The sequence below is a fragment of the Cydia strobilella genome, chromosome 26, assembly GCF_947568885.1.
Source record: "Cydia strobilella chromosome 26, ilCydStro3.1, whole genome shotgun sequence".
NCBI lineage: Eukaryota > Metazoa > Arthropoda > Insecta > Lepidoptera > Tortricidae > Cydia > Cydia strobilella.
Genome location: NC_086066.1, coordinates 5,837,976 through 5,850,559, shown reverse-complemented (window position 1 = coordinate 5,850,559; position 12,584 = coordinate 5,837,976). Strand labels below are relative to the sequence as shown.

At 36.9% G+C, this 12,584-nt stretch overlaps 2 protein-coding genes across 3 annotated transcripts in view; both read left to right on the top strand.

The window, feature by feature from the left end:
- The first annotated feature begins 8 nt into the window (after positions 1-8).
- On the top strand, positions 9-1,383 carry LOC134753098 (uncharacterized). Its single transcript, XM_063688861.1, has 2 exons — positions 9-150; positions 382-1,383. The coding sequence occupies exon 2, from the start codon at positions 386-388 to the stop codon at positions 1,358-1,360; it is 975 nt and encodes a 324-aa protein (XP_063544931.1). The 5' UTR covers positions 9-150; positions 382-385; the 3' UTR covers positions 1,361-1,383.
- Positions 1,384-3,194: 1,811 nt separating this feature from the next.
- Positions 3,195-12,584, top strand: part of LOC134753250 (la-related protein 1) — a 96,357-nt gene continuing 86,967 nt past the window's right edge. The window contains exon 1 of one of the 2 annotated variants that reach the window (XM_063689075.1): positions 3,195-4,033. In XM_063689075.1, the coding sequence (XP_063545145.1) occupies positions 3,668-4,033 (366 nt within the window). In that variant the 5' untranslated portion in view covers positions 3,195-3,667. The remainder of the gene's footprint in view (positions 4,034-12,584) is intronic. The other variant, XM_063689076.1, reaches the window with a different exon arrangement.

Sequence of the window (12,584 nt, the reverse complement as noted above, 5' to 3'; positions counted from 1 at the left end):
GAGTAGGTAAATGTCATAATTTTAGATTTGGTCATTACCTATTTCATTTGTAAACAATCACAATTAAGTAAATATTTATCTTCTCTTTAACGATTCCTCTCCTGAAATTGTTAGCTTATTATAAATCTTTGTGATCCAACATCGAAATGCGTAATTATTTTAGTACCTGAAGCCGCAGTTAGTTATTTTAAATATTAAAATTGAATTTTCAGCATAAATACCTTAAACTACTAGTATACTCATAACTTGCCTACGCACTACCTATTATCTAAGAGTATCTAATTCCAGTTTGAATCCTACCTTCAAATAAATATATTTTCCACAGCTACTATTCTTATCAAAATTGTAAAACTTTTTTTTAATAATGTATATTTATTGCAGAAAAATGGAGACAAATACTTCAAGAAGCAGTCGAGACGACGGTATTGACCGACCTATACCCCCAAACATAGAACTCCAAATACCGAATATAGATTCTATAACTTCTCATGAAATTGCCTCACATTCTTTAGAAACCGCATCAGAAGATGTCCAATCTCCAAGAAGTCCAACCAGTCATTCAAGTGCCGAGATAATTAACGAAGAAAGACCTTCTGTGACCACTGCGAATTATTCTGTGCCTCTTCTTTTAATCAGTGCACCTCCGTCTGTGGTAATACCCGGCACACATGCCTCACGGAGATGTGCTCTTAAAATTCAATCACCAATTTCTTCCCAACCGTTAAAATCATTAAATTCAGCAACAATCCGCCAAGCCGAGAATGTACCTCAATCTTTGTTCATCCAAGCTTTATCCCGTTTGACCAATAGCGACACATTGAATATTTCAGTTTTAAGCAATATGATGGCTAAATCACAGTATAGTGTGTTTGGTCAGAATGTAAAGCAGAATAATGCTGGTCCCAGACCAGGCGACCTGTCACCCCCCGATTCCTTGACAAGTGCGCCTCCATCATACTCCTACGTCTTGAGACAAATGGCAGTTAGGAGAAGACCGAGATTGATGGGAACGTTTATACCATCGCCATCCTTTGTGCCACATTGCCCACCTCCGAATTACAACGCGGCTTTCGACATATACGTAGATAATGCCATGCCACCGCCACCTCGACTTCGGCATCTTGGTTTCGGCCCTTGTCCCATCGTCTGCCCGGAATGTGGGTACTCTGGCATGAGCGTGGTAGTCAGTAAAATAACTATGTGTACGCATTTATGTGCTATAGTTCTTTGTTTGTTTTGTTGTTGGGTATGTGCACCCTTACCATACTTGATGAGTTCTTGCAAGGACGTTTATCACTATTGCAGTAGTTGTCGTTATTTTTTGGGTATGTACTGCCCTACTAACACCTACAGCAGTTAATATTTCCTAAAGAATCTTAATATAGTAAAATCCTATTTAAGTTCAGAATCTATTTAGTAAAATTGTTAGATTTAAATAATTTGAAAAAAAATTTTTTTTTGTATAGCCGATCAAACAATTGTCAATAGAAAAATGCGCGAAATTCAAATTTTCTATGAGCCAATTAACCATTGATAACCATGCAATAACCCTTCGCGCCAGATTTTTTTTAAAGGGCGTGCCAGGATAAGCTAAGTGATTCTGCCCCCGACGAATTTGGGCTTGTAATTTTTATGGTTGGTGTGGCTCTACACCAGTAATTATTGTGCAAAATTTGAGCACCCTAAACTTTATAGTTTTTGTAAAAAAAAAACGATAAATCATTGTTCTTTGATAACTTTTTTTCTAGTTAACCGATTTTAGTATAATTCACATATGTTGTACATTGAGTCAAGATAATTATATGACATAATAATATTTTCATTGTCATAGCAAAAAAAAAAAGCTGACTAAACTTAATTTTTTTATTAATTACTTACAGGTTAGGGACCGCTCTAGTTTTTTCACCAATAGTACACCCACTAATAAACTACAACATGTATTTTTTTCAAAATTCTATCTGAGGGAGAACATAGAGATATCTTTACATACATTTCCTAGACTCGCCTTAATATAACATAATACGAAATGTGTGAAAAATATGGAAACACTTTGAGCTTTGTTTTAAGTTAGATTTTTTACTTTTAAACTTTTTTTTTAATTTAACGTAACGAAATGTAAGTGGCCAGTATTAAGTAGGTATGCAATCTGCACGTTTCTCTAAAGAGGTTTCACACATTTCGTATTATGTTATATTAAGGCGAGTCTAGGAAATGTATGTAAAGATATCTCTATGTTCTCCCTCAGATAAAATTTTGAAAAAAATACATGTTGTAGTTTATTAGTGGGTGTACTATTGGTGAAAAAACTAGAGCGGTCTCTAACCTGTAAGTAATTAAAAAAAAAAGTTTAGCCAGTTTTTTTTTTTGCTATGACATAATGAAAATATTATTATGACATATAATTATCTTGACTCAATGTACAACATATGTGAATGATACTAAAATCGGTTAACTAGAAAAAAGTTATCAAAGAACAATGATTTTACGTTTTTTTTTTTACAAAAACTATAATGTTTAGGGTGCTCAAATTTTGCACAATAATTACTGGTGTAGAGCCACACCAACCATAAAAATTACAAGCCCAAATTCGTCGGGGACAGAATCACTTAGCTTATCCTGGCACGCCCTTTGCCGGTTTTTTCTACTGACAGTAATTGCTTGACAGAGTATAGTTATTGGGGCGCTCTTTTATGACTACCATAGACAATTCAAATCACACGACATTTGCACGACATGAACATGAATGTATTGATATATTTAAATAAAAGAGTTTTGATGACTAAAGGTATTTAATTTTATGTGTTTAGTAAGTAGAAGATAATTAATTAAGTCTAAATAGTTAGGTATTTCACAATACTTTCGCATTTTGCTCTATTGAATGATCGGTCCAAAATGATTTTCTAAATGCTGCGTTCTAAACCAAGGTTTATTACAAAATGATGAATGACATTTATTGATGTTTTAATATATATTTGATTTTGATACGCAAGTAAACGTAAAATAGCTTTATTAATAATGTGATATTAAATACGATACTTGAAATTAACGTATAGTGGAGCAAATAAATAATTTATGCAAGATAAAATGAACGTAGCAATAAAAACTTATGTTTTAACGCCATCTAGCGACGAAATGTCGTCCGTGTAAGATTAGAAGTCACAGCCTTCCGCAAGTTCCGTGTGTGTTGCGGAAAAATCCCTTTTTGGGCGTCCGACCACATGTGTGAATTATGAACAAAATATGGTTCTTTAGTGAATTTTTGTTCTAAATAGCCGATTTCACAGTGAATTATACTCGGTATCGATAGATAAAGTGCGTGCGGAGCGTTCAGTGTCGAAAAAAAGTTGGAACTCGACGACGGAAGTGCATTTTTTCGATGTAAATACGGGCCATCCAGGGTCAGTCTGGTGCGCCGCGAGGATTTCTTGAATATTTCCAAGAAGTGTGCTCTTGTGTCGCGCTCGACAGTCTCGCGTGTGTCTAAAGTAAATCTCGACCTTCACCGCGGGTTCGATCGGGTCACGTCCTGTGGGGGAGTCGGGTTGCGATCTGCGGTACAGACGGCAGCATGCCGTCGTGTTGAGCAGCATGGAAGCGCGCTCGTGATCGTCGTTCGGCGCGGAGCGCGCGCCCGGGCTTATATAACGAGGGCAGCGGCTGCGGCGGCATGGCCGCGCGCGTGTCCGTCGAGGGCGCCGGGCCCTCGTACGCATCCGTGCTAAACTTTCGGGGAGCCGAAAGTAATAAGGAGAACATTGAGGCGCCTCCGCCGGGGGAGGTGCCGGAGGTGGTGGTGCGGCAGGTGGAAGTGGAGGAGGAGGAGGGCTTCGTGCCCGTGATAGCGCACGGGCGGAGGCCGGGCAAACCGCGGCGCGAGCGGGAGCGCCGAGCGCCGCCGCGGCCGCACAAGGCAGGGCCTCAGCCGCCCACAGACCCCCACGCGCCGCCGAACCCTGACCAACCTCAGCAAGAAGATGATGATCAGCCTAAGAAATTTGTTGAAGCACCCATCCCGAAGGTCAACCCCTGGCAGGTCAGTAACATGTAAACAAACATGTTGTTATGCAGGTATTATGCAACTGGCAAATCCTAACCACAAATTGAACAATGCAGTTCTGATAAGACCCCTTTATTTCATGATTGCCGAACTGTACAATACTTGTGCAACACAAACATTTCATACTACATATTTGCTACATTTGAAAGCCAGCTGTCATTATGTACAAAAATTTAATTAATGTTTGACTAAAATTTAACTTTTTTCTAGAATAAAATTACTGATTCAGATCTCATTATCTCCGAAGGCTATGAAAGGTTAAAAGTCAAACGAAACAATCCAGTTTCAGTTCAGTTATGGCTATAGCCATACAATTTTGAACCTTGTACACCACCGTGGATACAGTGAAATATGAATCATTATTAGCAAAGGGCTTTAACTTGTTATTAAGTGCACTTATAGATTATCAGCGCAGTAATCATAACAATGTTATTGCAACTATTATACTGCCGTTCTCAATCTAAAAGGCCGCAAAAGTCTTTTAGAGTAGTTGACTAGAAGCCTTTTAGTTTTAGGATGACAGTATAGCGCTGATTCATTTCATGACTGAGAGTAAGAGGTGATAATCTATCCAACAGCTGTGCAAGTCACTAGACTTATATTGACCGGGATATATCCACCCGGGATAACCGTGAATCATTCAAAACTTGTTGTATATACTAATATCTCTCTCTCTCTCTCTCTCTCTCTTTAGCCTTTTTCTACCCTTTGGGTGTAGGCCTCCTTCATTTTGCGCCATTCGTCGCGGTTCTGTGCGACTTGGAGCCACTGTTTCCCCACAGTCTTCTTAATGTCGTCGTCCCAACGCATCTGGGGTCTACTTTGAGGACGCTCTTCCCCCCATGGTCGCCACTCGAGTAGTCGTTTGCTCCACGAATTGGTCTTCCGTGCTATATACTAATATAGAGTAAGGCATTGTTACTAACAACATTTTTATGGGCCCCAGGCCTGAAATAAACGAATATTTAATTTAATTTAAAAAACTCTTAGCTGTGCAAGTCTGCAATTCATAGTGCAATCCTTAATTCTTATTTTTTTAATTCTGGCTTTTACTCTGCAACTTTGTACAGGGTGACTTTGCCAATGTCGGTGTTGATAAGACTCTGCTCGACCTTTTTTTTATTATAAAATAAGCAGCATATGTTGTTATCGCTACACATAACAATTTCATTCACTAATTGAAGGTGCTACTACTGTCATCAAAAAGGAAAATGACAGCACAAACCATGGCATTTGCAATGATAAAGTGTGGCAATGTCTTCATTAATATCAAATTTGTTTGAAAATATGACTATCAAACTATCACACTTTGTTCTGTACAAGTTGGTGCAAAGTTAACAAATGAATGAAGTGTGGTAATTGTCCTTACATCTAATTGCATAGTCTGGGCTCCATGCACAATGGACAGATCAATTGTTGGTTTGCAAAGCCTATATCGGACAAAGCAATCAGTGTTTACCACTTTATTGACCTCTCCCTTGAGTAGGGAACTATGATAGCACCCATGAGGCTGACATGTTCACCTAGAGTGTCCAAAGCCTCCATAAAAACCAGATTAAAAAAAGAAAAAAACTAATTGCATGCTTATGGTATCAATGTCTTATTGACAACCCGCAATAATTTGCCTTTTCCTTGAAAACATTATAAATCTTATAACACTTTAAACTCTCGCGTTTTGTATACATAATTAATGTAATTATCGGGTCTAACATGATTAAATTTCCTTTTTTTTCCGCTTTTTACCACCATAGCTAGTGCAACCTAGCTGAAACGTGGGAAAATAGGTAAAATAATGAAATTTAATAATGTTAGACCTGTTAATGACATTAATTAAGTATAAATCTTACTGAAGAGATTGAATCCTCAAAAAATTGCCATAAAATCTAAAATTAAATAGCATTATTGATTTCATTGCCATTTTACAATATTTTATTGATATAATTTTAATTCGAGACTGAATTTTATCTCAATTAGATATAATGTGACCAATGTGACACTAATTTTGATCTTTTTAATGTTAAAAGGGTTAATATTTTGATTATCATACAAACAATCTCAAATAAGTAAAATATAACCTTTGCACCCGTGTTTAAAATGCAGCATGGTATTGAAATTTAAGATATGTTTCAATAATAATGCTACTCAAAGTTATGTCATGTTTAGTAAGTGCAAAATGACCATTACACTACTGTCCAGTTTTATTTATCTTACAGCAAAATGCCTTGTGTAAATAATTTAAATCCTAACCTAAAACGCAATGTAAACACTACAGCTTTAGGTTAGGTTAGTTAACATACATAATAGTCCATTTAAGCTAACTAAGCACAGATTTTGCAGTAACAAAATGTGGAAGTGGCACTATAAGCATCATATTTTCATAGGAACTTGATGTTTATTGTAAAATATTGCGTTCCACACAGTTAAAGTGCTGTGTAAGCTTGGTCAGGCTCAACTGCACTTTCTCATCTTATGGTGTCTGTTTTTTAAGTAGCTTAGTAGTTTTGACAACTGAATGCGCCAGAGCCGCGTTAAAGGAAATTTGTATGGGAACTTTAACATTTTTTTTCTCGAAAACTATGAGGTTCCGCACCATAAGACTTGTTGGGGAGATTCCTTATGATGAGTATGTTCTATAAAAAAAATGAGCCCTGAACTCCGCGTCAGCTAAAGTGCAGTCCTTCCCTTGGTCGTACTATTAAGTTATTTACAGGGTAATTTGTCCAAGTTGGCGTGAATGAGTGAATAACAGTATGTTTGTGTGTATACCTATGTCAAATATTTGCAGGTTGCTGTGACAGGATGATAGATGACTTTCATTTTGTGCACAAGCTCTGATGAAAATTGTGTCTCAGTTCATTTATCCTTTTTCTAACAGTTATATTTACATTTAACTGAATTTTTGGTTATTGATAATAAAGGTGTTACTTAAACACAAACTGTCAGGTTGAATTAATTCAGAATTCTTTCCATTCTATTTTTAAACTAGCGACCCGCCCCGGCTTAGCAAGGGTTACACATAACCTTAACAAATTATACACCTAAACCTTCCTCAAGAATCACTCTATTGAATGGTGAAAACTGCATGAAAATCCGTTTAGTAGTTTTTGAGTTTCTCGCGAACATACAGACAGACAGATGTAGGGGGGGATTTTGCTTTATAAGGTGTATAGATGTTTGTGTGATTCGTGTATTTACTGCAAAGAAAATCATATTTGACAATTCCATTCCATTCCATTTCGTGGCACTTTTTCTTTTTTATGTTTCTCTGTTTTGTATAATTTTTTATTTGTGTGTGCTAACGAATAAATTATTTTTATTCTATTCTATTCTACAATAAAAAAACTAAAATTTTGTTATTTACCTTGCTATACTCGCATTGGGCCAGCATGGGGACTATCGTGTGTCCAGCAGTGGGTCTTATATGGGCTGATTTTTTTTATGATTGCCTGGCTATGCAACAGCAAAGGTTTTGTTTTTGATGCATATCTATTCTGATGCTATTCTTGATTCCCAGTTACTGGATGGATTTTGAAGATTGTGGTGTCTTCTATATAGCCCCTACCTAACCGTTGTTTGTGCTTCACCAATGGTGAGCCTTCATTCTTAGTTTATCCCTTTATACCTTGTAGTTTTAACTAGATTTTGATATGATTCTTTTTAGGGTTTCGTACCCAAAGGGTAACACTAAAAACGGGACCCTATTACTAAGACTCCGCTGTCTGTCTGTCTGTCACCAGGCTGTATCTCACAAACCGTGATAGCTACAGTTGAAATTTTCACAGATGATGTATTGCTGTTGCCGCTATAACAACAAATACTAAAAACAGAATAAAATAAATATTTAAGTGGGGCTCCCATACAACAAACGTGATTTTTTTGCGTAATGGTACGGAGCCCGTCGTGCCGGAGCCCAACACGCACTTGGCCAGATTTTTTTTGTACACAAGTAATATCTCATTTCATTTATTTCATATATAATCGCACAATGGATCCAGCAATGTGTGCAATAAGGAAACGGATGAAAGTGAGGCAAGAATATCATTAGAGTCTCCATGCTGGTGCCATTTTCAACCAAAAGGGTACTTATTGTTGCTTGTCAGTAAGGCGCTATTTCCATATAGCTTCAATTAGAAATCAACCTTATCGACAAGCGACAATGGTACGACAGCGGTACCTTTTGATTGAAAACGTCACATATACATAACTTATAACCCTTATCTGTGTGAAATTGTATCACATTGGATTTTCCTCAATTGGGATTTCGATTTCCCTAAATCATTGCCTTCTGTGGTTACTTAAGTTTCTTTTATTGTATGAGTAATTAAATTAAAAAATAAATTAACATTTTAAAAAATATTATCAAATAGCAATAATAACATTATATAGGGTTCCGTACCCAAAGGGTAAAAACGGGACCCTATTACTATGACTCCGCTGTCTGTCCGTCCGCCTGTCTGTCACCAGGCTGTATCTCATGAACCGTGATAGCTATAGACAGTTGAAATTTTCACAGATGATTTATTTCTGTTGCCGCTATAACAACAAATACTAAAAAGTATCGGAACCCTCGGTGCGCGAGTCCGACTCGCACGTTGCCGGTTTTTTACATTTTATTTGTTCCGACATAATATGTATTATTGTTTATTGGAAATTTATCCTTATGACTAATATTTTGAATTGAAATATTGTTGAAGTCCATACATGACAAATACCATTTAGTGGTTATTGCGTTAGTATTAGTAGTAGTAACTAAAAAACCGGCCAAGTGCGAGTCGGACTCGCGCACGAAGGGTTCCGTACCATTACGCAAAAAAAGGCAAAAAAATTCTTTCTTTTTTTTATTTCAAAATTACATTTGAATTTGTCCTTTTATAAATACATCAGGATTTAGCGTCCCTTGCACTATACCACTAACCCGGGGTTAACCGGTTAAACCGTTAACCCAGTGTCAAATTGTACTAATAACCACGGTGACTCCAGGTTTAACCGGTTAACCCCGGGTTAGTGAATGGTGCAAGTGGCCCTTAGGAGGATTGATTAGACTTGAGTTCAGATAATTTTGCACACCTCGTCCGCGTAACTATTTCTGCTGTTGTAGTACTATTTGTCACACTTGGGAAATATATTGCACATTGTAACTGCAATTCTATGACAAAGATTTCCATCATGAGACGTCAGTCACGTCAGTGGCCATTCTTGCGAGTCATTTGAGTCAACAAGCATCATTACTCAGTATTTTTCAATTTTTACACTGAAAAATTATTTATTTATTGTAATTTTATGCTCGCCATATAGCATTATTATTTACAAGGACGGGACTTAATCGCGTAAAATAGTTTTAAATTTACCTCCGACGTTTCGAGGACGGCGTTGTCTCCGTGGTCTCGGAGAAAACTGGCTAAAGTTGACATCAACATCTTCTAGGCGCGCAAGGTTTTCGAACTACCCGCACTTGGTCTTGTTTATTAACTTGAACGTTTTGCGCACTAGGGATGCTACCGGGTCGACACACAACACTCACAATATTCGATTTTTCAACTTTCGATATTTGGTTTCGCGGAGGTAAATTTAAAACTATTTTACGCGATTAAGTCCCGTCCATGTAAATAATAATGAGTAAAAATCATGAAAGTTTAAATTAGCCATATAGCGCTTGAAAAACTGTAACGTTTTTTAGGGTTCCGTACCCAAAGGGTAAAAACGGGACCCTATTACTAAGACTCCGCTGTCCGTCTTTCTGTCACCAAGCTGTATCTCATGAACCGTGATAGCTAGACAGTTGAAACCTTCACAGATGGTGTATTTCTGTTGCCGCTATAACAACAAATACTAAAAAGTACGGAACCCTCGGTGCGCGAGTCCGAGTCGCACTTGGCCGGTTTTATTTTATTTAACTGACTTTAATAAAAGGTTCTCAATTCTTATAATAATTTTTGTAAAAACATGCTTCTTACAGAGACTAGGTATGTCGCATCATAAAAAAAAGTCTATTTGTACCTAATTCACCAAAATCAGCTTAGTAGATTTAATTCTGCAGTAAAACACACGACACAAATATATAGCTGAGGAGCCGGCGATGCTAAATGTGTAGTTACTCGAGACCTATTGTAATCGAAAGATTAGATGATAAGAAGGAAAAAAGGGTTTTTTAAAGTTTTTTTTTCCTGCCAAACGTGTGACGTAATCAAAGATAGATATAACTCCGTAATAGATGGATACAGTCTAAGGAAAGAACGTGCCTCGAAAATCACGAAAATTTGATTCTCGATCAGATGGCGCCACTAGTTTTGGCCTACACTCATATAGAGGGCGTTGACTGTTTCGTTTGTTATTTATAATTTTAACGCATACCAGTGAAAGAACATGGGTCAAAATCATATAAAAATAATTAATGCAAATAAAAAATCATTTGTCCATATTTAAATACATTTTATCGTATTTTTATAAATATTTATTTTTAGTTTTAAAGTGTGTCGACAGATGGCAGTGAATTTACTGGGGTTACAAAATTTACTATGACATTACCGCTCTATTTTAAGTTACTCTATGGACGTAATTAATGGACGACCCCTTACAGCAAGTAGAATTACATCTTCTATGTAAGAATTATTCTATGACTAACTTATTAATAACAGATTTATCGATGTTTCATTTTGTAAAACACTAGTTTTTGCCACGAAAAGTTATGTTTGGTGATAAGTGAGTTAAGTGACGCGTGCGCATATGTGGCAGCATGTGGCCAGCTTGGAGGTTATGTCGCTATCGCTTTCTTTATCATAAACCTATCTATAAAGTTTCATAACTGGCGATAAGATAAAAATTTGCTTTAAATTTGGACTATTTTCATGATTTCCTGTGATTCATTTTGTGATATTTTGTATTTACCTTTGTACTAGGTATGGTATTGTTGATACATGTATGTTTCTTGGGCGCGTTCTGAAATCTAAACAGCACGGCTGATTATAATATACTAGCTTTTGCCCGCGACTTCGTCTGCGCGGACTTACTAACAGCAGCTAAAGCATGCATAGCGCCTGGAAAAAATTTCATAGCAATTATTCAATTTGAGCATATTTTGCACACAAATTAGCAGACACTTCATTAATTATCTCAATTCCACCCCGCTTTTTACTTTCTTAAGGGATGATTTTCGCGATAAAAACTATCCTATGTCCTTCTCAGGGACTCAACCTATCTCTATGCCAAATTTCATCTAAATCGATTCAGCGGTTTAAGCGTGAAGAGGGAACACACAGACCGACAGACAGACAGACAGACTTTCGCATTTATAATATTAGTATGGATTTTCACCAGACTTCATAATTATTTATTTGTATTCTTCGTATTTCAAGGGGCAAAGTTAAATGACAGATAGGAAGTTCCTATATCGATAGACTCAATTATCGGCGCTTTTCCAATAAACTAGTGATTAGTTTGTGCGCGGCCGAGGTGCTTGAATATATCTGAACATTCTGTTCATACATTTATGAACAACTGCAATATATCTGATGGCCGCTCCAAATTATTAGGTAAAGAGGTAAACAGCCGGCTCAACCGGCTGTTTATTACCTCTTTACCTAATATTTGATGGTCAAACCAAATACGACAATATTAAAAGGGATTTTAAAATTTATCATCATGCCAGTTTTTAGGGTTCCGTACCCAAAGGGTAAAAACGGGACCCTATTACTAAGACTCCGCTGTCTGTCTGTCTGTCCGTCTGTCACCAGGCTGTATCTCACGAACCGTGATAGCTAGACAGTTGAAAATTTCAAAGATGATGTATTTCTGTTGCCGCTGTAACAACAAATACTAAAAACAGAATAAAATGAACATTTAACTGGTGCTCCCATACAACAAACGTGATTTTTTGCCGTTTTTTTGCGTAATGGTACGGAACACTTCGTGCGCGAGCCCAACTCGCACTTGGCCGGTTTATAGTTATCTTTTGCATTTATTTCGAGAACGATTTATTATTTTTTCTGCCCTATAAAGTACAACCGAGGTATGAACCCACGATTTTTGACCACGAACACATATGAAAAGTTAAGGAAGAGGTTTCCTATCAAAAAACATTAATTTAATTAGATACAAACGTTAATCAGATCATTAAGATGATTGTAAAGTAATAAATTAAATAATTATATCTAATCACGGGATTTACCGGTGATAATCGTAATTAATGTTCGGCTTTACTGCTACTACTACTACTACGTATAAAAAGTTTGTGACATACAGACATATAGGTGTATGTCTGTATGTGATATACAAGGCGGTTTTCTGTGGATATACATGATGTATAATGAGAGCATTATATTCTCTGGTTCCGCTACACGAAGGTTGTCTGGAAGAGATCGCTCTTTAGCGATAAAACTGCCAGTTGTTTGTCTGTATCCATACTAATCCATACTTAATATTATAAATGCGAAAGTCTGTCTGTCTGTCTGTTCCCTCTTCACGCTTAAACCGCTGAACCGATTTAGATGAAATTTGGCATAGAGATAGGTTGAGTCCCTGAGAAGGACAT

What these genes read in the sequence shown, in the direction of transcription:
- LOC134753098 (XM_063688861.1), top strand. Translation starts at nt 386, where the DNA reads ATGGAGACAAATACTTCAAGAAGCAGTCGAGACGACGGTATTGACCGA.